Raw genomic sequence first — 23,672 nt, 5'->3', positions numbered from 1 at the left:
TTCCTCATTTGCCCCGGGAGGGAACTGGGGCTCTGCGAGAGCTTGGGTTACTGGCCGGTGCTGCCCAAGGGTGGCTGGGGGATTTGGTCTCTGTCTTTCCGGCTCTTGGCCACGTCGCTGCAGCTGCCGGCAGTGGGTGGTGAGGCCCAGTGGCCAGCTGTGCCAGGATTCTGGGCTTGTCCTACCACTGCCCTTTGGTTCAATTCCATCAGCATTTTGTCCCCAAATCCTGGGACAAGGCACACCTACACTCCCCCAGGGAAAGGTGGCCTTTTTCCCATTTCCTTCTTCAACCCCCAACTTCTGTTTTCACAACTGTTGGCTCAGAGGTGAAGAGGAGAAAGGCAGAAATCGAAGCGTGTTGGAGGGAAAGGAAATACTGAGAATAAATAACGTGAGTTTTGCTCATGTGGTCACAGCCTCGATGCAGCACTGAAAACCCGCTGTGGGATCCGCCCCCTTTCTGTGCCTCGGTTCCCCTCATTGTAAAACCGGCCGGGAGTTACTGACATTTTGGACCAGATGATTCTCGGGGACGGTAGGGAGTTGAGCAGCATTCTCGGCCTCCACCCGAGATGCCAGGAGCATCCCCTCCCCCGCCGTGACAGCCAGAAATGTCTCCAGACATTGGCAAATGTCCCCTGGGAGTAAAATCACCCCCCCCCCCCCCCCCCTTGAGAACCACTGGGCTAGTGGTGTCTCCCTTTTGAGTTTGTTCTGAAGATCCTCAAAAAATTTTCCTTCCTTCCTTTTATTCTCCCTTCCATCTCCCTCGCCTCCTTCTTTGGACTTGATTCCTCTTCTATGATGAGCACACTGAATGAGATGATTCCTAAGATACCTGCCACCCTGGCTGGTCTTGATGTCCCGTGATCCTGAGATTCCTGTTTACGTCAAGGCTTGAGCTCAAGCCTGCTCCTCCAACCTAGGAAGAAGGTAGCATGGACCCATTTTACAGATGGGGCATCCAGAGCAGAGAAGAGGCCCGACTTCAACTCTGGAGCTGGAGGAGGGGCTCTGGACACAGAGGCTGATGCAGTCCCAGGCAAAGGGGTCAGTTTCAAGTAGGCACTCCCAGAAAGATCGGGGAGGGGAGGCAAAAGAGGGAGATGCCCAAAGACCCAGACCAGGAGCTGAGACTGACCAGCTGTGTCCCAAACTGTATTCCTCCCCTCCCCGGCTAGACTACACAGCCCATCTCCCGGCTCTCAGGTGGGACCACGTGATTGAGCTCTGGCCAGTGGCATGTGCGCAGAAGGGGATGTCACGACTTCCTGGTCCATTAAAACCTCTCACAACACCCTCTATCCACAAGACCACCCGCCGTCCCCCTTCTCCATCTGCCTGCTGGATGTCAACGCCAAGGTCAACCTTAGACACCCATGTTGTGGATGGCAGAGCCTCCACGGCGGGTCTCTGAACCTCTGAATGACAGTGTGTATTCTGTACACAGTGTACCCGCCCCACGGATCGGACTCTATGAGTGACAAGTAGACTTCCATTGTGCTAAGCCATTCTGCATTCGGGGTGGTTGGCTTCATCAGCCTACTCTGAGTGATACAGGGAAGGGGTAAAGTGAGGGCCGGAGGGGGCTCTGGGCCCTAGACCACCCACTTCCGTGTCGGTTCCCGCGGCTCTAACTCTGCCGGTTATGGAGACAGAGTTTTTCGTTGAGCTGAAACGCGTGACCGCGTGAGCCCCGCGTCGGACGGAGGCCGTACCGTGGCGCTGAATGCAGACTGCACAGGAGTCTGCCCAGGACTGCTGCAAAAAGCGTGTGCTGAGCCAGAGTCTCCTCAGGGCTAAAAATAACCAGGAGTTCTGGCCCCTGGTGCCAACGCCGAGTGTCGTGGCTCTGAGTTGGCAGAGCCGTGAGCCCGGAGCTTAGCAGGGGTCAGTGGGTGGGACAGGGCGGAGGTCCCCCGCCCCAGCACCGGTGGCTCAGGGCCCCTGGGAACGTCAGTTTCCCCAGGTGCCTGTCTCAGGAAGGAGGAAAGAGGGTTAAAAAGCCAGGGCTGAAAGTTCAGACAAGGCGGTTCCTGCAGCCATAAGGGCCGGGATGTGGGGACACTGGGCCCTCAGCCTCGCTCCCAAAGCCCTGGGAAAGGCCTTCGTGACACCAACGTTCTCCTGAAGGAAGCTCAAGAGTCCAGTGCATCTTGGCTCCAGGAGGACCAGAGAAGGCCACGGCTCCCAGGAAGAAAACTCACCGTCTCGGTCCTGAAAGAGAGGGGGACGTGTCACTGGATGTGAAGGTGCGCTGGTCTGCAGCTCCAGTGGGACCAGGGGAAGATGCTGATCATCCGGCCTCAATGCCTGTCCAAGGGGTGGGTGGATGTACAGCCGGTGCCCGCCTGCCAGCGGGAGCCTGGCGGGTCGCACCATGACCGGCGGGGGTCTGTGCAGTCTCTTGATCAGAGGGGTCTCTCTGGCCCCCCTCTGCGTCCCTGATTTCTCTCCTCCCGGTGGCTGGGGGCGGGGGCAGCCAGCTGCCACGCCGGGGGTTGGGAGGCTCTGTGCCATCGGACCTCTGGTTGCAGCCGCGTTCTCGCGTCCAGTGCCTCCAGGCATGCAAGCTCACACTCTGGGACAGGACCCCTGGTTCTGCTCCTCATTCGTTTTGGAATTGGGAGGGGAAGGAGGCTGGTTCTGGGACTTTTCAGGAACCCACCAGGCAGCCTGGCGGCCCTGAGGCTGCAGCCCTGTCCAGCCAGCGCCTGCCCTGCAGACTCTGAAGACAGGCCTGGCTTGCTCAGCTGCCCAGATGCTTCCACCACACCGGGGGCGGCCTGTCCCTCTTCTGCCTCGTCTGTGAAAAGGCACCTCAGGAGCGTGAAGCCAGCTGGTGGTGCTGGGGGGGTGGCCAGGGACCCGGACAAAATCCAGAGAAACTGGCCTTGACCAGCACAGGGTCCGCTCTCGCCTCCCCTTCTCCTGGAGGGTCCCCAGCGTCTCCTAGACCTGAGGACACTAAGTGCCCACGAAGACTTGAAGGGACCCCCCCCTCCCCCCTCCCACATCGAGAAGAGAACGTTTCAAAAATGTTTTTATTTAATTAAAAAAAGACAGAACTAACAACCCAAAACCAGTAGTAGGTACGGGATTCACAGGGGCTTAACTGGCGAGACACACAGGGGCGGGATGGAGAGGGCGTGGGGTCGGGGGAGTGTGGGGGGCACAGGCCACCCAGTGCCCCCGTGGGCGCAGGTCTCAGAGCGAGGGCAGGCGAGGAGGAGGGGGCGACCAGAACCTGGGGCAACGGTGGGAGAAAGGCTGTGAAGACCAGAGGCGCTGAGGTGGTTCTGCCCCCTGCTCTTCTGTCCCTCCTGTCGCTTCTTTCTACTTTCTTGGTCCCGAAAGTGGGCCCTGCGTTCTCTTCCTGGGACTGGGCAAGAGGTAGGATTCATTGGAACACAGCTTTCTCCACGAAATGATGGAAACTTCCAGGGCAGCAGGTGGGAAGGTGGCTTACGTGGAAGAAAGGACAAGGCTGCCTGTTTTTGGAAGTGACCTTGCTGGGGGATGAGTCCCCGGATTTTGCCCCCATCCTTCTAGCCTGGTGGGATGGTGTCATGGCCTGGGGAGGGGGAAGGCGGGCAGGGGCAGGCCACAAGCCCGGACACTCCAGCACTCACTGCTGTACATGCTTGGACAAACCACACAAAGCCAACCTCGACGGGAGGGAAGGGTTTCGAGCAAGCGCGGAGGGGCCCCGGCACGCGGTCACCGGGGGCGGGACATGTGGAGGTCCCCTCTGGGGGCGGCGGAGGATGGCGATGACCATGACCCGGATCTGAACTCCCGGGGCCGAGTCCGCCTAGGGGGTCCACGAGCAGGTGGCTGAGGTAAGAATTTGCTTGTCACTTCTGAGTACGACAGCTACCGGGGTCGCAGACAACTGCTTCAGAGGGATTACCAGGTCTCAAAAAGTAAGAAAGGATCTGTCTTCAGAAAGCACGTGTTTATATAAAAGAGGCTCAGCTCCGTGTTCTAGAAAGCTTTCCCTCTGAGCCCGGACACGCTTCCACATTCTCTGCTTGCCTCCAGAGGGGAGAAACGGTTGGAAAAACGTCAAGCATGGAACCTGCCGCCTCACTTCCCAGGTGCTCGGCCCTTTCATCCAAACTTCCTCGCTGAGTGCTTTCGGGGCGGGGCGGGGGCAGAAGTGACAGTAACAGGGGCTGGGGCAGGGGCTGCTGCCACTTTTCAAGAGGGAATGGATGTAACTGCTCTCCTGGCGTTTCTGCAAGAAATCAGGATGAGTGGCCACCCCGGAAACGGGGGTTTGTTCTGATCTTTTGGTCTCTGTTCACCCTCGGGTCTCCCTTTCTTGCACAAGGTTCGGGCTCTTGTTGCCAAACACCTGGGGGGAAGGTCTGTCCCTATGGCCCCCCAGGAGGGGCAGAGCTGCTCCTCAGGCCAGTGGGCAGAGGTGGGGGGACAAAGTAAGAGACCACCCTTCCTCTGACCCGTGGAATCTTCCTGACTCTCAAGTACAGTCAGTGACTTCTGCCCTTTCCATGTGAGGCAGAACCTTCCAGAAGCAGAGAGGAGAGCCTTTACCTCATGCCCAGGCCAGCGAAGACGCCCCCAAACCCCACGGATTCCTCCGCAGGCCTCGATGTCCCCAGGCTGAGGGCAGCGGCCCCGGACAGCACAAAGGCCAGAGCACCGGGTGGTCACAGGCTCTCTCCTCAGCGTCAGTGTTACCTCAACAAGCGGCCGCTGCCAGAGACAGACAGACAGGCAGACAGAGGGAAAGGGGGCAAGCTTCGGCTTCCTTGCCTGCGGCTCACAGACGCCAGAACCTTGGGTTCAAAAGCAGCCGACCAGCATCCAAAGGCCCCTGCGGGCCTGGTGAAGCCCGGGCAGGGAGGGAAGGCCCCGAAAGCCTGTTCTTCTGGCAGAAGATTTGTTTCCAAGAGGAGATAATGGCTCGATTTTGTTTTCCCGGGTGGGGCAAGGCTGTGCAGCCTCAGGAGAGCTCTGGGGCCTCCTGGGAGATTTCGGAACCCCGGGGCATCAAAACACCCTTTTTGGGGATAAAATCAGCCTTCTTGCTTCTGATTCCCATCTCCGGGGCTTCGCTCCAAGCCAGCCCGCGACCCATTCTGGAGACCCGGGAGGGTGGGGTTTGGCCTCAGTCTGTTGTTGGTCCGTCTTACGGGTCAGATGCCCCCTGTGGGGTCCAAGCCGCCCACCTGGGGAGAGGCCGGTGCCGAGAGGACGGGGCGGCTCACACCGGGGTGGTCCGCCGGTTGAGCATGCTGGTGTGCACGCCTCCCTTCAGGTCCTGCTGGAAGAAGTCGTGCACCTGCAGGAAGCCGGCCTCCTGGTCGGGGCTGTAGCTGGCGGCCGTGGTCACCTTGAGGGGCTCCCTGGACAGCGTGTACATGGCCAGCTCGCCCATGGGAATGGCCCCGGCGATCTTGAGCCCCACCGGAGACGCGTCCCTGGACGGGGAGGCCTCGGTGGACCTGGAGCTGGACCGCGAGTGCCGTCGCCGGTACCGGTAGCTCGGCATCCTGGCGTAGGGCGACGAGGAGGGAGCCTTAAGGAACTCCCGTTTGGTCTTAAATCTCAGCTCTTTGTTTTTCTCAATGTAAATGTTTACGGCCAGGACGCCCACGGTCTCAGCCACAATGAAAGACAGGGCTCCGAAGTAAAAAGACCAGCCGTAGTTGTAATGGTTTTTTTTGTCTTCGTCGCGCTTGTCGCTGGGGTCTCCCGTGTTGCTGGAAATGTAGACGATGATGCCGATGATGTTACTGAGGCCTGAAAGGGAAGCAGGAGGGGGGTGGGGGTGGGGGTGGGGGTGGGAACAAAGGCAGAGAGAGGTTAGACCCACAGCTGGGCAGGGGCAGGTGGGTGGGGCAGGGGCTGCTGGGCGGAGCGGGGCAGGTGGGCGGGGTGGGGCAGGTGGGCGGAGCGGGGCTGGTGGGCGGGGCAGGGGCTGCTGGGCGGAGCAGGGCAGGTGGGCGGGGCAGGGGTTGGTAGGCGGGGCAGGGCAGGTGGGCGGGGCAGGGCAGGGGCTGGTGGGCAGAGTAGAAGGCAGTTGGCAGAGCAGGGTCAGATGGGTGGAGCAGGGGATGGTGGCCACTCCCCTTTTTGGTGGGTATGTCTTTGTTCTGGTTGCTAATTTTAAGTAAAAGTAGTTGATTTTGAATGGGTAATGAAGTACAGAGTTTGAGTGAGTATATAATAAAACACAGGCTCTTACTACCCAGTTCCCCTCCTAAGGCAGCGACTGTTATCTTCTCTCGTATATCCTTCTCATATCCATATCCAGTCTCTCTCCCTCCCTCCATCTCTCTCTCTCTCTCTCTCTCTCTCTCTCTCTTCCATTTTTTGCTTTGCACAATGCTCTCTGGCCCCTTGCCTTTTCACTCAACTGTCTCCACCCGAGAGACAGTTCCCTATCAGGACAGGAAGAGCCATCTCTGTCTTTCTAACTGCTCGTGGCGCCAACCCCGCCGCAGGGGCATCTACCCAGGCCTCTGCTCCAGACATGCAGGCGGCTTCCAGCCCTCGGCCATGAGACAGCCTTATGTCTACACCACTCCACACACACGTGAGTAAAAATGCGATGAATTCTTGAAGTGAAACTGCTGCCTCACCGGGTGTGTGCATTTAAAAACAAACTTTTATTTGGGGATAATTTTAGCTTTATTGAAAAGGTGTGAAGTCAGTACAGAGAGAGCCCCTTCCCAACTCCCCGTTCCGTTTTCCCCCATTAACTTCCTAGGTTACCATGTACATTTGTTACAACCAGGAAACCCACCTGGTGTGCTACTATCCATTTACCTTCCAGACTTTCCTCGGATCTCACTGGGGTCTCCACTAATGTCCTTTTTCTGTCCCACGATCTTGAGTTGTGCTTAGTTGTGTTTGAATTGAGAGTCCCAGCCCAAGCACCCTCCATAGTGGCACAAAATGTCTCATCAGCCTATAATTCATAGTATCAAACTTCTGGATCTTTGCCAGTCTGGGAGGTGAAACCCGTTAGTGTGTTTATGTGATTTTCTCTCATTATAAGTGAGGTTGAGCAGAGCCGAGCTGCCTGGGTTTGAATCCTGGTTCTACCAACTCTCATCTCTGGCACTTTGTGCAAATTACTTACCTCTCAGGGTCCTCACGTGCAAAGTGAGAATGCCAGTGGCACGCACTACACTGGGTGGGTGTGTGGATTCAACGAGCTAATGCATACAAAGCACCGCGCCCAGCACACAGAGAGCATGCTTTGAGTTCTATTACAGTCTATTGTGTTTTATCGTAATGTGTTGTATCATCTGTGCCCTGCCCAGGTCCTCTGTCCATCTTCCTACTGCACCAATCCCAGCGTGGATGGGTTAGAGTATTTCCTGCTAAGGGCTCAGTGATCCAGCTGTAGGTCTGGACTCCTCGCCCCTTCCGCTGTGCTCCAGAAGAGCCCCCACTGACACGGGTTTTCACAATCACGGTTTGCTTCCTTCCGTCCCTCCTCTCCCTGCCTGCTGGCTTTGTCTCTCCTTCCCCTATTCTGCACAAGTCATAAGAATGCTCTGTAAATCACATCCCAACTGATTCCATGTTCCCAAAGAAGTTACCGGCGTCCTCTTCTGACTCTCCCAGCCTTTAGACCACACTTCTCCTGAGGCTCCGATCATTTCCCACCTAGAATTATCCATGGCCTGTCTCACCTCACCGCCGGGCCCTGCGCGTGACTCTGGGTCTGCGCTGCCTTGGCCCATGATCAGGGCTCCGTGATCCAGGGAATAAACGGGAACCAACGAACAGGCCCTTGCTTGCCTGCACGGCCATTGTGTTTCCTCGCTGCCACGTCCTCTCCTCTGTGGCTAGACCTGTGCTTTCAGCTGAGCGTCTCTGCGCCCCGGGCGCCACAGCCCCTCTGGAGACCCAGGGCATCTGGAGATGCCTTTGAGAAGGTTCCTCCGGGGGGAACAGGCAGTGCAGGGGGCAGCGCGCTTTAGAGGCTGACAGCCCTGGGCTCAGCCTGTCTTTGCCGCCGGATGACTTCAGGGAAACCGCCTGGGGCACGTGACCACCTCCTCAGGAGCTGGGGTGATGGGGGTGCACTTCCTCGGGAAAGGAAAGGGGACAGGATTCAAACAGCACAGCAGGATTCCAGTCCACACCTTGAGCGATCTGCCTGCTTGAAGGAGGAGAGAGAATGGGGTGTGTCCCTGCCTTCCTGCCTTGGCGCCCGTTCTGGGCTAAGGTGAGGAGAAGGGACAGGACCGGGACCTGGCCAGGAAGGAGCGTCCTGCTTCTCCCTAAGGAGATCCTCCTTCCCAACACATGCTCACACACACACACACACACACACACACACACACACTCACACACACACACACACACACACACATGCTCACACACACATACACATGCTCACACACACGCTCACTCACACACACACATACACTCACACACACGCTCACACACACACGCACGTGCACACACACACCCCGCAGATGCACACACACACACACACATCCTGCAGATGCACACATACACACTCACACACACACACACTCACACATACATCCCCTGCAGATGCACACACACATATATTTACTGCCCTGGAAGGAGACAAAGACTGAAGTGGGCCGGGAGAAAAAGCACAGGAATGGCAGCCAGGAGCCCTGGCCCTGAGATTCTGAGCCGGTCCCTGAGTTGCTGTGGCCCGCAGTTCCGCGATGCAAACGGCAGTCACCTTCCTTCTTCAAGAGAAGCCATGAGAAGAGATGGGGATGAGATGACCTCCGGGGACTTACGTGGGCCGCGCAGCTCGCAGGCCCCTTCCTGGGCCAGTGAAGGACGCCCGGCCCAGTGGCTGGGAGTCTCACTGTCACCCCCACGGTGCCACTGGGCTGACTTAGGGTTCAGAGACCAGGCACGGGACCCTCGCGCCGCTCTGCCTCATGGGTCCGGTGTGAGAACAAGGCTCTTGGAAAGCGAGAATGCCGTTAGGACAGTGCAAGGAGCTTTGATGACAGTTCAGGAAAGAGCTGCGGGCGGAGCTGTGACATTGCTCACGCTGATTCACGGGGACGAGGCCTACGAAGTCAGCGGCTCCCGCCGCAGCACGGCCAGGCCTGCTGCACCGTCTTCATCCCGCCGGGCCGCCCGGAGTCTTGAGGACGCCACTGGCCGAGCGTGGCCCCTCAGGCGCCCCTCCACGCCCCCAGCCCCAGCGACTCAGGCCACTGGGTTCTCCCCTGGACCAGGCGTGAGCTCTGACCCGCCTCCGGCCTGCAGCGCAGTGTCTGCGGCTAGGCTCAGAGGAGCGACGGTGTCAGGCCCATTCGGACCCACCGGGCAGGGAGCGGGTTACTCTCACCCGCAGCTCTGGGGCGCGCAGAGGCGCTGTTGCCTGCCTCGGAGCCAGGAGACTCGGGCGGTCAGGGTGGGCAGGTGGGGCTGCCCCCTCGCTCACCCTGCCCCGGGCGCGTGGGCTCCGCTGCTCCTGCACCCGCGCCGGCCCTGTGCCCCCCCTTGTCTGCACCGGGTCAACTCCTTCAGGCCTTGGCCCCTGAGCGTCCCTCCGAGGGCCGCCCGACCCCCAGCTCAGCCAGCTCCCCGACGGGGGCTTGTGAGGCACCAGCGCTGCCCCCCTGTGGCCTTCCCCGCACCAGGGCTAGTTATTCTTATTTTTAATTGAGGTGAAATTCCCGCAACGTAAAATTAACCCTTTAAAGTGCACAATTTAGTGGCATTTAGTTCATTCACAGTGTTGTGCAACCACCACCTCCGCGTGTTCCAGAACATTTTCATCACCCAGGAGGAGACCCCGTACCTGTTAAGCGGCTGCTCCCCACTCCCTGCCCGGCGCCCTGGACTTCTGACCTGCGTCACCCGCGGCGACGTTGCGATCTGCGCCCCGTCATCCCCGCCGCGCGCCGCAGGCGAGCGGTCTGTGCAGCGGGGACCAGAGCGGACGGCTCACCTGCGGCCACGAAGAGGATGCCGGCGCTGAGGACGATGTTGTTCTTGCGGCTGTGGAGTCTCCCGGCGCCGATGCAGAGCCCACCGAGCAGGAGGAGGACGGTGCTGAGGATGGGGAAGACGCTGGAGGCGCGCACGAGGCCTGGCCGGCGGGAGACACAGAGAGAGGGCCGTGGGGCTGGCCATCCTCCCGGCCTGGCCGTGGGTGTCGGCCCCGAAGCTCTCAAGGCCCTTCCGCTGACTTTGAAGATTCCCATCCCGCCCTGGAGGCCCGAGGCGGGTAGGGAGCTGGGGTGGGGCAGGGTGGACCACCAAGTGATGGCCCCGGCCTGCTGGTCACTCCCCCTGGGCGCCACGTGGCCTGGAAGCACATCTGCCCACGCTCAGGCTCTCCCTGGACGTGGGCCCCGCTTCCGCCAGCCGGACGGGGGGGAGACCCTCTCAGCACCACCGGGGAGACCACAGCAACAGGCACGAAAACACTGTCAGACGGCTCGTCACAGCTCGCGGACCCCGTCTCCGTGAAGCCTCCGGGATGCTGGGAGCGGATCCGAGAGAGGCAGCTCGGATGGGCGGCCGAGGGCACGGGCTTTGCCTTCGGTGGGCCTGGGTACCCTGCTTTGTGACACGCTGGCTGTGTGGCCTTGGCCAAGGTGGGGCCTCCCTAACACTGGGTTTCCCTAGTAGTGGAATGCAGTTCATAACAGGCCTACGTCTAGGGTGGGTTCTGCACACCTAACAGGCTTATTTAGCAAAGGCCCTGCTCACAACACACACTCCTTAAGTGACAGCCTTGATCTCCCATCTCCATCAACACCAGCGTTATCACCCCAGGAAGCTCCGGACCTCGTGAGGTCACCGAGGAGGAGGTGGCTGGACCGAGGAGCACGTCCACGGACTGCAGGGTCCCCCAGAGCCAGATCTGCAGCTGTGCACTGCCCGGTGGGGCGACCAGGGCAGCTAGCTTCAGACCACTTCACGCCCCTCTTTTATAACCTGGGGAGAGTAGTAATACCTACCTGTAGGGGTTGAACTGTGGCCTCCCAAAATCTATGTCCACATTCTAACTGCTGGTACCTATGGGTGTGACCAGATTTGGAGAAGAGTCTTTGCAGCTGTGAGTAAGTTAAGGATCTTGAGATGACACCGTCCTAGATTACGGTGGGCCCTAAGTCTAGTGACAAGCGCCCTAATATGAAGAGGAAGCGACACAGCAGAAGAGCCCATGGGGGGAAGCCATGTGAGGGCGGAGGCAGAGGAAGGAATGATACAGCTCAAGACAAGGATGCCGGGGCTGCCAGAGCTGGAAAAGGCGGGAAAGATTCTCCCCTAGAGGCTTTGGAAGGAGCACAGCCCTGGCAACGCCTCAGTGAAGACGTCTGGCCTCCACTCCGTGTGAGGGTAAATTTCTGTTGTTCTAAGCCCCCCAGTTTGTGGTGATTTATTACAGCAGCCTTAGGAAAAGAATACACTACCTGCAAGTGTTGTGATGAGAATCTGGTGGAATGAGGTACATCAGGTGCTTAGCAGGGCCCTAGGGGATGCGGGTCCCCCTTCCTGAGTGTCTGGCTGGGAGAGGAGGCAGGAGGAAGGGAAGGGGCACGCGAGCAGAGCCCCGAGCTCGGCCTCCCAGCCCAGGAGAAATCCCGGCTCCGTGGACCCTGGGGGCACTGGCATGCCCCCCTCCAGAGCCAGCTGAGCTCGTTTGCGGCCTTTCAGCCTCTGAAGGCAGCGTTTGTCTCCCTGTTTGTAAGCCCTCCAGTGTGTGCCCTGCTGCACAGAGAGGGGCTTGTCCGGGCATTGAATGAAGGTCTTCTCTCCGCCTCCCCCTCCTCCTCCCTCTGCCTTCTCACAGCCGCAGGTTTTGGGCGGAGGTTTCCTGTGGGCTTTTGAAACGCGCCTCTGATCCGTGCGGGCCCGCAAAGGGGGACCGGGTCCCCCTCGATGCCCTCGTTCTGCAGGTGGGTCAGAGGGGTTGCAGGGAGGGAAGCCTGGAGCCTCTAACATCTCCGAGGTCGGGCCTGGCCCAGAGCCGTCCATCCTGCCCACCTAAGTCACGTGAGCACCATCCTTTGCCACGTGGGCTCACCCGGAGCTCTAGACGTGCAGGCACCAACCGCGGTGCGGGCTGGGCCTTGCACAGAGCGGGGCTGAGGTCCAGCCCACGGCCCTGCGGCTACATCAGGCCCTGGCAACGATCTGTGTTTGCCCAGAGGGGGGGCATCTCCTTCTCACTCGCCCTCAGGCTCGCCGTGGGCTCCCAGCAGCCCTGACACCAGCACTCTGGGGTCAGCACAGAAACCACCCACCAAACCCAAAATGCGGCGCCTGGAGAAGGGGGACCAGGCCCAGGGCAAGAGGGACGGGAACCCCTGAGGCCAGCGGGGTCAACAGAGGGAAATGGCAGGGAATCAGGGAAACTCAGGCCGGATGGCCGCAGTGACCGCGACCTTGCTCTGTCCTGGAATGTTGCCCACCCCCTCTGGCTCCAAGCTCACAGGTGCCTGCACTCCGGGGCTCAATTTCAGGGCCAATTCTCGCTGTTTCTGCAGCCCCTGGGCGGAAAACCACCTCCCTGATGGAGAGTCAGCTCTGCCCTCCCCACCACCTCCACCGGCAGCCGAGATCACAGGCCCCAAAGCCGTCACCCCTTCTCTTCCTTGGGCTCCTTAATGAACCCCGCTGGCCCCCCGCAGTGCACAACTGAGGAGACATTTCCTTCCCAAATGAGCTTTGATTGCTGATGTGCAGCTGCCATCATTTTATGTGGGGAAATCGCTGCTGGGGCCCTCCCAGCCCTCACGCCCTGCCCGGGGCACCGCCGGTGGGGTCTGAGGACAGCAGGAGCCTGAAGCTGGATTGGCGAGCGTGCAGCACATGCTCGGTTTGCCCCTCCCGGACCTCGGACCACCTCTCTCCATCCTGCTCTGGGCCCTGGGAGGCTGAGGCCAGGGGCCGGGTCATCGGGGTCCCCTGACTCCGGCTTTGGGAGGAGAGTGCAGGGGAGACGGCTACTCCCCCGGCTTCCTTCCTGCAGGTGAGGACGAGGATGAGGCGGCTGCACTCCGTCATAAAGGCCGCAGCCCCTGCCAGGCCGCCTGTCCTTGCAGCTCCCCTGGCGCAAGTGTCCACACCTGCCTCTCCCACCTGTTCAGGCGAGGGCTGTACGGGGTCCTTCTGTTGCTAGCCGCGGTGTGTTCACCGCCCCTTGTAGGTTTCCCTCAGCCCCGCCCACACCTCTGTAATTAGTCCTTCACTGAATGCCCTTCCTTCATCCATCCGAGCGTCCCCTCTGCTTCCTGCTGGGACCCCAGGAAGCCACATCGTCTGACCTCTGGGCCAATGTGCCACGAGGCCCATCCAGAAAGAGATCCCAGCACTCTGGGGACCATGAAGGGGAAGGGCAGGGGAGCAAAGAGGCAGAGCCCGGGCCGATTAACCTCAGGCAAGTTCACGTGGGCAGTGGGGAGGGAATGGCGTGTTTCTCCAGGAGCTGCTTCCGCGCAGTCCCAAGGTGACCAGGGAAGCAAAGCTGCCCTCAGAGCCTCGGGGACCATCTGACTGCCCTGGGGCGGCAAACAAGGGGAGGTCCCGCGTCAGGGCTGGCTTTCACCAGCAGCCGCCCCAGATGGCTGTGCAGGCCACGCACCATGCAACTCACAGAGTGTTACGTATACGCTAGTCTATGCAAATGACATCCCTTGAGTTGTGCAGTGTGCAACCTGCACAACCATCTGTGGTGGCCCTATGGACTATCATTTGCTGGGTTCAGTGGTGGCCTGCAGAAAGCAGAAAGAGAGTACAGGCGTGAGGAAGGGGAGAAGGTGAGGGAGGAGGAATGGGAGGCAGATCTGGGTAAATTATTTCAGGTTCTGGGCCTGGCCTGAGCAGGCTGACGCTGCCCCAGGCTCCAGGTGAACCACACGCTGTTCTATTTCACTAGATGACTCAGAACCGAAATCCTTTCTCTTAGAAAAGAACGATCCATAAGCAGGTGCAGAGTGAACTCTGCTCCCTCTGAGGACACTGGTATCGATTCTCCATAAATGAAGCTGGCCTGAGCCCCTGGGGGAGCTGCTGGGAGCAGCTCTGCGTGCGTCTTGGCTCATGCAAAAGGGGAAAATGACTTCAAAACGGTGCCGTTTTTTCCATTTCCAGGTTCCTCCCCAGGCTGAGGCTCTATCCTTTCTCCCAGGGAGGTGCCCACGGACGAGATCTGGATTTAGGGTGTGGGGCTGGGTTTGTCCTTTGAGTTCCGGGTTCCAGTCTGGGGGCCAGCCCCGCTGCAGGACCTGGGCAGGGGCAGCTCATGGGCTCTACCAGTCTGTGCCGGAGACACTTAGGGCCACATACCCGAGGCCGATCCCGCCACCTTCCTCACTTTCTCCCACAGGCTGCCTGGCACCCAATGGCTGTTTCAGCGCGTGACTTAATCTGATTTTTTAAGACTAGAATGCTGGGTGGGGGTGGGGAGGGGTGGGCAGGTCCAGGGCTGGCCGGGCCGTGTGCTTGGGGTGTCACAGCCCCCAGGATGCCGGGCCCGGGCAAGCCTACGTCCTGACCTCTGGACCAGCCACAGCAATCAGTTCCTCTGAAGACAGCGGCCCTGGGGAGCAGGGATTCCCCACCCTCACTCCATCTTCCCGGGCCGCAGCCGGGCGTGGTCCTATCAGCCAAGTAACTCCACCGGGACACCCAGCACATCGCGGCAACCGTGAACAACACTCCATCCTCTGGACTAACAATTTGGAATCAGAAAGGGAGGGAGGGGAGCACCCAGGGACCGGCCCCCTCCACCCCCACAGGGCCCATCGGCCTCCCCGCCACCGGCTCCCGCTGCACCCACGGAGGAAGCGGGGGGTCGCCGGCACTCACGCAGGAGATACTCCGAGCTGTCGTGGTCGTAATCGTTGTCCTCCGGGAAGTGGTTGATGCGGAAGCAGTGCCCCTTATAGACCCCTGCGGGGAGCGAGGGAAAGAAGGGCGTAAGTGTTCCGCGGGCTCCACGTCCTTGCGCCCCAGACTCGCCGGCCGGGTGTGCCTGGCTCTGGGCGTGGAGGGTGCAGAAGGGCCGCTCCGATGGGGCGTGGGGCGCAGAGGAGGAGCGCTCAGCAGGGGACGCGCCCCAGGCTGACCGCACCGCTACGGTCCGCGTCTGGACACCCGCGAGAGTGAGGGGCAGCAGGACACGGGGACAAGAGGCCTCAAGCAGAACATCCTGGGCCAGCAGGACCCAAGGGGACTGCGGAGCCAAGGCTCGAAAAGTGACAAAGACCTTCCCAGCGGGATGGCGGAGGGGCCAGCCGGGCAGAGGCGGGGCTGTGAAGAGGCAGGGCTGGGGCCGGCCGTGTATCTGGGGAGGGTGGGAAGTCCAGTGCGGCCAGAGGTGAGAAGGACCCGCGCAGGGAGAGGGGCCGTGGGCCAGGATGAGATCTGCCGCCCACCTCCCTGCAGCAGTGTCCGTCTGTCTGTCTGTCTCCCCTTCTCCCGCGAGCACACAGTTACTGTGAATCTCTCCTAAGTTACAGGCCGAATCTGCACACGGTCGGCAATGTGACTGTAATCCCCTCACTCGGTGTGATAGAAGGAAGAGAAACTTCCGGAAAGGCCCAGACCCTCTCCTGCCCGGTTTCCCTCCCCGCTCAGAGAAGTAGCCTTCGCGGGACACCCTGAGTAGCTTAGTGACGGCAGGAGGACTGCCCAGTCCTCCCTTCTGGAATCTTCCGCCAGCTCTCCCAGCGCCTGCTCCCCTGCAGTGTGGGAGTGCCTGGGGCAGAAGCGGACACAGGTCGGGGGGCACAGGGCGCCGGGCTCTGTCCTGCCAGCCCACCCCTCACGCCCAGGCCGGCCCCCCGGCCCTACAAGGAGCTCGTGCTGACCCCTGCATGGGCCCGCCTGCTTTCAGCTGGAGGCCGTTCTCGTTCTGCAGCTGCTGCTGAGCGACTCGCTGACCCTCCCATGTCCCGGCCGGGCCTCCTGGTCGAGCGCACGGTGCAGGGAGCAGGGCCCACGCCAGGCCAGCCTCTGTCCCCGTCCTTCCCAGGGAGAAGGGCCTCGACGAGCTGGGGGCACCTGCAGCGCCTCCTGTTTACCAGTCAGCTGCCCCCCAGCCTCCCCTCAGCTGGGCCCATGAGCTGCTGACTTCAGAGAGCTCGGGGACTGGTCTCCAGGCCACTGCTGGGCAGGCTGGGTTTGGTCAGGGACAGTGGGGGACAGTCTGAGGGTGTCAGAGGTGGCGCCTTGAGTGGGATACGCTTCCACAGTGTCGTCTGAGCCGGGTCAAGCGTGAGCGTTTTAGCTACCTGCCTCAGTCTCCTGCTCTGGAGAATGGGGACAACCACAGGCCCCCTCTAGGGATCTCGGGAGAGTCATGTGAGACGCTACTGAAAGGCACTTCAATGGTTCTTGGCCGGCGCTGACGGCTCAGGGGAGATTTGCTGCTTTGGGACGCAGACGTCACCCACCCTTTGCTCCGTGGCTCTTACTCTGGTGGAGAGCCCTGAGTACCTGTGAGCCAGAGGAACGAGCCCAGGGCAGGCTGGTGTCAGGATGGCCAGAGCGGGCCGCACCCCAGATTCAGGACGTTCGTGGAGATGCCGAGCAAGCGTCTTCCAGGCGTGGCTGGGCGAGGTGGCGCCCTCTGCCCTTCTTCCCTCTCCCCCTGCACACTTTTGGGGCTACTTTACGGGTCTAAACAAAATCACCAAGTCCCCCACGCTTGTGGGAACAGTCAAACATTAAGAGGCTGAAAAAGAAGTAAATAATCGCTCTTCAGAGTTGATCTCCAGGGTCGACAGTCGGCTGTGCGTCTTCCCACGTGTGCACGTGCGTGAGGCTCCCCCTGTTTTTTAAAAATTAATCTTTTTACTTGGAGATAATTGTAGATTCACACGCAGTTGTGAGAAACACTGCAGGGCGATCCCGTGTACCTTTCACCCGGTTTCCCGGATGAGAACATCCCAACCAGGATCCTGACATGCTACAGTCAGGAACATTCTACCACCTGGAGGATCCCTCGTGTTGCCCTTTTATAGCCACACCCACCTCCTCCCGGTCCCCAGCCTCTGACCGTGACCCGGGGAAACCACTAAGATGATCTCCATTTGCACAGTTTTGTCATTTCAAGAAGGTTCTATACATGGAATCTTACAGCATGTAAGCTGTTGGGCCAGTCTCTTCCACTCAGCATAATTCTCTCGAGATTCACCAAGTTGTGGTAAGTATCAGTAGTTTGCTCCTTCTGACTGCTGAGCAATATTCCACAGCACGGATGTACTAGAGTTCATGACCTCTGGATTGTGTCCAGCGATTACACCTGTGGTTTCCAGCTATTTCCAATAACGCTGCTACGAACAGGTTTTGGGATGAACCTAACTCTTCATTTCTCCGGGCTAAATGCCCAGGAGAGTAATTGCTGGGTGACGTGACGGCTGCGTGTTTGTTATAAGGGACTGCCAAGCTGGTTTCCACGATGGTTATAGCCCTTATTCTGAAAAAGGAATAATACAATACACTTTACTCTGTAACCTACTTTTTTCATGTAATAATGTATACACACTTCTCTAGGTCAATACCTATAGATTTAAAAAACTTGTTTGTTTTTAATAAAAAGTAATAAGTTGATACCAATCCAAAAGTTGCTGGCAATCTTAGAAGGAAATAGCACAAGGACTAGGGAAGTAAAGCTTTTGCTCCACCACTGACCATGCTTTGCCAGGAAACCACATATTTACATATTCGATCAGAAAACAAAGCAGGTTTTGAAACTAGCTTGCATGTAGACACGTTAGTTCCAAATGCCCTTCCAAAGTGTTTTGCGAACCTCCACTCTGCATTTAGGGTGCTATTTTCTATTTGATAGAAACTAAGTAGGGATCACACTGTCCAACATATTAGCAGATTTTCTGACACATTCTTCTTAGTGGCTGCGTAACCATGCGTAGTTATGGTTCATCGATCCAACTATACGATAGGAAGAGACATTTCCCTTTCTCGGGGCCGTGTGTACACACTGCGGATCCCACCACAGGGGATTCTGCTCAGAGCGTGCTGACAGCCCGCTCTCCCGCGTCCCCCCCGCCCCTCCTCTGCTTCCTAACTCCTCTCCATTCCTCCTTCCACGCCAAGCTCTTGTGCACAGACTGAAGGAACGAGCATTGCCTTGGGTTAAACTGTGTCCCCCGTGCACCCCACCCCCCCCCGGAAAACTCATGTTGGAGTCCTAACCCCTGGTCCCTGTGAATGGGACCTTATTTGGAAACAGGATTTTGAAGATGGAATCAAGTTAAGATGAGGTCACACTAACTTAGGGTGGCCCTAAATCCAGTGACTGGTGTCCCTATAGGAAGAGGGACACCTGGACCCAAGGGGAAAGGCCGTGTGAAGACAGAGGCAGAGGTTGGAGGGATGCGTCTACACGTCGGGGGCTGGCAGGGATCGCGGGCAACCAGCCAAAGCTAGGAAGAGGCAAGGAAGGAACGTACCCAGAGTCTCAGAGCGGGCAGGGCCCTGCTGACACCCTGATTCTGGACTTCGGGCCTCCAGAACTGTGCGACAACTGTATTCTGTTGTTCCAAACCTCCTGGTTCATGATGGTCTGTTCCAGCAGCCCCAGGACACTAACACAGGAGCACTGCTGGGTGAGAGGAAATGCAACACGCCTCGTTCACTCACTGGGGGCCAGCCTTGCAGGAAGGCAAGCAGACGTGCTGGCCCTGCCTGCTCCTCTGTCAGCGGCAGGGGCCCCCACGCAATGTTCAGGAAGCTGCGTGTACTGCATCCGCAGAAGCATCTTCCTGTCGCAACGAGACTCGTGCAGTCTCTCAGGCTCACGCTTCCAAAGCCCCTGGAGCAGGTTCCCCACCAGGGACTCGAATCCTCTCCCTGTACCCTCCAGCTAGCGACAGGGACCTCGCCACCTCCCAAGGCCTTGTTTCCAAACAGCTTTAACTTCCAGCTCCTGAGAGGTTGTCCGCCTCCACAAGACCCTATCCACGGGTATTACTTATAATCCCTGGGAATAAAAGAACCATCCTCTATCGTGCGTCAACCCTTCAAGCCACTGAAGAGAGGAATTGTATCCAACAGGATGAAGGACAAGCTAGTTTTCCAGCCATCCAGGGTTTGCACAAAAAGTGGGGCCCGAGGTCGAGGACGAGAGGAGGCTGGCAAGCTGCCAGCCGTCGGGACCAGACGCATCCCCCGGCCCCAGTCTAAAGAAGTGGGGTCTGAGGAGGAGGAGGGCGCCTCGAGCAGAGAACGTGGGTACCTCCCGTAAACGAGCGTCCTCTCTAGGTCCACTATCCCCATTTACTTCAGCCGTTTCTTTACTGATGCTTCCAAGACCCTCGCCCAGCCCCGCCCGCTGCTCTGGGTCAGCCCCGGAGCACAGCCCTGCCTCTCCTCTTCTCGGGATCCCGGCTTCTGTTCTCGGGACCCGCTCTTCCTGGACTCGGCCTCCCAGGATGTTTTCATGAGTGGCCTCACCTCCCCCAACCTGTTTAGTTGGACTAAAGTCCTTTAGTCTGAAGGACTTCACATCTATCCCTGTCAAATTGAATTTTGTGAGTGTTGGCCTCAAGGCATTTAATAGGGGAGAAAATTAATGGCTGATGTGAGAAGAGAGAATGCCATTTCCCATCCGTTTCACACGTGCTCTCTCGGTAATTGGGCCATTTGCTGCGTTATCTGCTAAGTGATGAGCAGGGGGGCGGCTAATTTGGAGATCCCAGATGGACCACACAGTGGGAATGCTGCAGTGCTCCCGGGGTCGTGGCCTGTGCTCCCGGGGACACGGGGGTCCTCTCCTTTCGCGGGACAGGGAACCACTGCATGAAGAGACTTCTTGAGACACGTGGCCCCAGACGAGTTACTTCTTCATCTGTTAAAGCTCGGGAACTGGGCCCAAAGGAGTCCCTCCTGCTCTAAGATTCTAGGACTATTTTGTGTGCCGATGTTAACATATCCATTCATCTACATACATCATACTAGAGGTATTTCTCTAAGCCTAGGAAACATCTGGAAAGAAATATCCTAAAACGTGTCCACTGTTTCATTTCTCGGTGAATTCAGATTTTCCTCTTTACATTTTCTCTGTATTTTCCAAATTTTCTACAGTGTCTGAAAATGAACCAATGAGGTTTATTGAAAGAAAGAAAAGAAACCAGATCTTTGACTCCAGGGAAAACATGGGGCTGTGTCTGAAGTGACTGCAGGGCCGCCCAGATGTGGAGGCTGGTGAGTGGTGGGTGACCCATCGGGGGGACGTGTGTGTGGGTGACGTTTGCCCCCGTGGGGGAACATCCCCATTGCTTGCCTCTGGGTGGTGACGGTCGCGCCCTGGGGTTACGCCCTGATAGACCGCGAGGGTGACCGACCCCCAGGACTCAGGCGGTGACGGGCACGTAGGACTTTCAGTGCTAAACCCAGGAAAGTTGCAGGCAAACCAGGAAGAGTTGGTTACCCTGTGAGTCATTTCAGGGTGTGACATAAGCCTCCATAACAGGCCGCCTCAGAGGTCGGTCGCAGTTAGGGGAGCGCTGGAGAAAAGGATGTTGGACGGTGACTTGATAATAATGGTGATCTTCGTGTCATCCCTAAGGCTGCTTGCAAAGCGCTCCCACAGGCACGGCATCTCCCGCTCCTCCCAAGCACGGAAGCAGCGTCGGCGCTGGCTGAGCGCACGGGCGCCCCGGGCCCACCTCTCACTTCTCTGCCCACCTTTATCCCAGCCACTCCTCAAAGCCGCGACCAGCTCCCTGTGGCATCACCTGCCCGAACCTCGACTCAGCTGCTCCAGTTGCTTCTTGCTTTTTTGCCCGCGGTACCGGGTAGGTCGCCCGGGGGGAGCTGCACGCACACTCACTCGCTTGCGGAGCTGGAGGTTTGGGGGACGAGGGCCCCCCAGCCCCGGGGTGACCTTGGAGCAGGAGGGTGGCAGCCGGCGGACAGGCGTTCCCATCCCCCACCCATTCTACCTGCTTCTGGGGGTGCGTCCCGGCAGGACCAGACCAGTGATGGTCAGCTCAGGGCCGCCCTTCGCACCGCCTTTCCCTCGACCTGGGTTCCCTCTCCCACCCCCCCCAGGCCCGCTCCCCAGGACGGCCACCCGAGACACCCCGCCTGCACACAGGCCGCGGCTTGGGCTCAGATGAAAGCTGGTCCATCAGCCCACCTCATCTTTGTAAAAACACACCTTTGAAGATGCAAGAAAGAGGCGTAGAGGTGTCACAAGCCCTGCTTTCCCAAGTCCCAGGGCAGAGGCCCAGCTCGGAGAACTAGGCCCTACCTTGGGCCGCAGAGGAAAGACGTCTCTGCCTCGTTTTAGAGAAGAGGAGGCTCGGGGCACCCATGGCAGAGCAGCTGCTGAATCCAGCTCCTGATGTCTCACCACATGTTCTTCCCAAGCACCCGACGCCAACGCCCTTCCAGGAATCCTCGCGAGTGCGGGAAAGGGCTCTGATGCAGGGAAAGGGCTCTGATGCAGGGTGGGTCCTCCCCAGACACATCAGGGAGTGAAGCCAGCTAACAACCGCGAGTGCTGGGTTAGCTTTAAGACAACGGTTTCCTGACAGTGAAGCAGGAGGCAACTGGCGTCTCCAGGCTTTGGAAGAGGCAGCTCCGGGCGGCAGGGCAGGCGGAGGCCCGGTCAGCAAGGCCCCTTTGGGCTCCAGGACGGGTGAACGTGAGTCGAGTTGGCCCTCTGTATGGGTTTGCAGGTGTGCCGTTTCAGGGGGAGATACGGTCGGACAGCAGGGGAGGGATGTGAGGCGGTTTCGGTCCTGGGCTCTTGTCCCTGAGTTGAGGCTGAGCTCCGAGCCGAGGTCGGGGCTCCGGTGGGAGGCCTGCATCGGGGAACAGGTGATTCTGCAGTGTGGGCTGTGGGGAGTGCTCAGACTCATGACTTCAGAACATCCCTGGTCACCAGAGGAATGGGAAAGCCCAGACGAGGCCCGGCTGCTGGTGAAGGCCACCCAGACCGGAGAGGAGGTGAGGGAGAGAACCCCATGTGGACCAAACATTCCAGCAGCCTTGCTCGAATCATCTTATGTGTGGGAAAATAATCAAACTACATTAAGTGTTCTAGATAGCTATCAATTTGGACTTTATAATAATTCGAGGTGGCCGTGTCCTAACTAGTCCAGATCAGGGAGGTCTCACTGGACCTGAGTCAGACTGTCCGTACCAGCCGCAGCCCTGGTCCAAGGGCCAGATGGACCAAGTCCGTGTCTCAGGTGGGCAGTGGGAGGAGCTCAGAGCCCGCCTGAGCCTCCGCTGCCCCCGTGTTTCCCCAAAGCTGCCCGGCCCCTGGCCCCAACCCCCCATGGGAAGGGCGGGAACAGCCCGGCAGGCCTGGAGGCCTGTATGTTTCCAGGAGGGTACAGGCCTTGCCAGAAAGGACCCAGGGCTTTGTGGAGGAGGTGGGGGGCTGAGGGGTACAGGGCTGGGCTGATGGGTGAGGAGGAGAGGGGACAGTGTTATCCTCAGGATAAGAATAACATCAAAGGTTTACTTAGCACCTGCATGGCCAGGCACTGTTTAAGCACCTGACATCTGTTAACTTACTTTGTCTTCATACTAACCCTGGGACGCAGAGACGATTACTGACACCATTTGCTACCAAGCGCCCTAGCCGGGATTCACACCAGGGCCGCCCAGCTCCAGAGTCTGGGCCCTAACCCTCCCTCCCACACTTGGGAGGCAGAAGGGCATGGCGTGGCCTCAGGGCTACGGGTAGTTCTGATTGGCTGCAGCATGACGGGGAAACAGGGGTCCTCGACACTCTTTATTGGTGGGAAACCTGTTCTTTCAGAGTCTTGGGCCGAGGGCTCTGGCTCAGGTTCGAGGCTGGGTGAATCTTGCACTGGAAGTGGAGGTTTTCAAGAGTGGGCCCCCTCCAGTCAGGACAGAGAGGTCAGGGAGAGGTGGAGGAGGGCGCGAGGGCAGAGCTTGGCTATGGTGGCAGCTTAGGGTTTTCCAGAGGTGCTGATGTGTATAGAGGGGCGCTACAGGGGTCCGCATACGCAAAAGGGCAGAAGTGGACAGGCAGGCCGGCCTCGTGTTCTGGAGCCCCGGGTGGCCTGGCCTGGGGGGAGAGCGGCCGTGGGGGTGCAGTGGAGGTCCCGCAGGGAGGCTGAGGAGATGGGGCCTAACCGCACAGCCGCCAGGAGGGCGACGGGGTTGGAAGGCTTGAGCGGCAGCCTCTCCTGAAGGGAGCTGCCTGGGTGAGGGCGGCAGGCAGGTGCGAACGGAAAGGGCAGCCCAGGACGACGGCGAGCGGTGCGCCTGTTTGGGGGAGACCCTGGCTCCTGGTCTTAGACGTGTCTGCAGATGAGGGACCGGAGCCCAGGGTGGAGGTGACCTCGACCATTCCAGCACAGGGAGGCAGGGGGGCTGCCGATACAAAGCACCACAGACGCATTCACGGTCTCGCGGTTCTGGAGGCCAGAAGTCCTAGAAGACGGTGCGGGCAGAGGTGGTCCCTCCCGGGGCTCGGGGATCATCCTCCGCACCGCTCCCCGTCCCCAGCGCCTAGTGGCGTGCTGTCCACCACTGGCATCCTGGGCTTGTAGAAGCATCACCTCGATCTCGGCCTTCACCTTCACACAGCGTTCTCCCTGTACGCCTGTCTGTCTCCAAATTCCCCCTTTTCACAAGGACACCACTCATATATGACCAGGCCCATGCTCATGACCTCATTTTAACTTGATTAGCCTCTATAAAGACCC

At 59.0% G+C, this 23,672-nt stretch overlaps 1 protein-coding gene across 1 annotated transcript in view; it reads right to left on the bottom strand.

The window, feature by feature from the left end:
- Positions 1–3,074: 3,074 nt before the first annotated feature.
- CACNG4 (calcium voltage-gated channel auxiliary subunit gamma 4) overlaps positions 3,075–23,672 on the bottom strand; it is a 57,358-nt gene continuing 36,760 nt past the window's right edge. Inside the window, exons 2-4 of the mRNA XM_057536670.1 lie at positions 14,821–14,904; positions 9,947–10,087; positions 3,075–5,775 (exon numbers count right to left, since the gene is read on the bottom strand). Of these exons, the coding sequence (XP_057392653.1) occupies positions 5,237–5,775; positions 9,947–10,087; positions 14,821–14,904 (764 nt within the window). The 3' untranslated portion in view covers positions 3,075–5,236. The remainder of the gene's footprint in view (positions 5,776–9,946; positions 10,088–14,820; positions 14,905–23,672) is intronic.

Source organism: Balaenoptera acutorostrata, chromosome 20 (genome assembly GCF_949987535.1).
Source record: "Balaenoptera acutorostrata chromosome 20, mBalAcu1.1, whole genome shotgun sequence".
Classification (NCBI taxonomy): domain Eukaryota; kingdom Metazoa; phylum Chordata; class Mammalia; order Artiodactyla; family Balaenopteridae; genus Balaenoptera; species Balaenoptera acutorostrata.
Note: the sequence above shows the minus strand (reverse complement) of the source record. Positions and strands in the feature narration are given on the sequence as shown.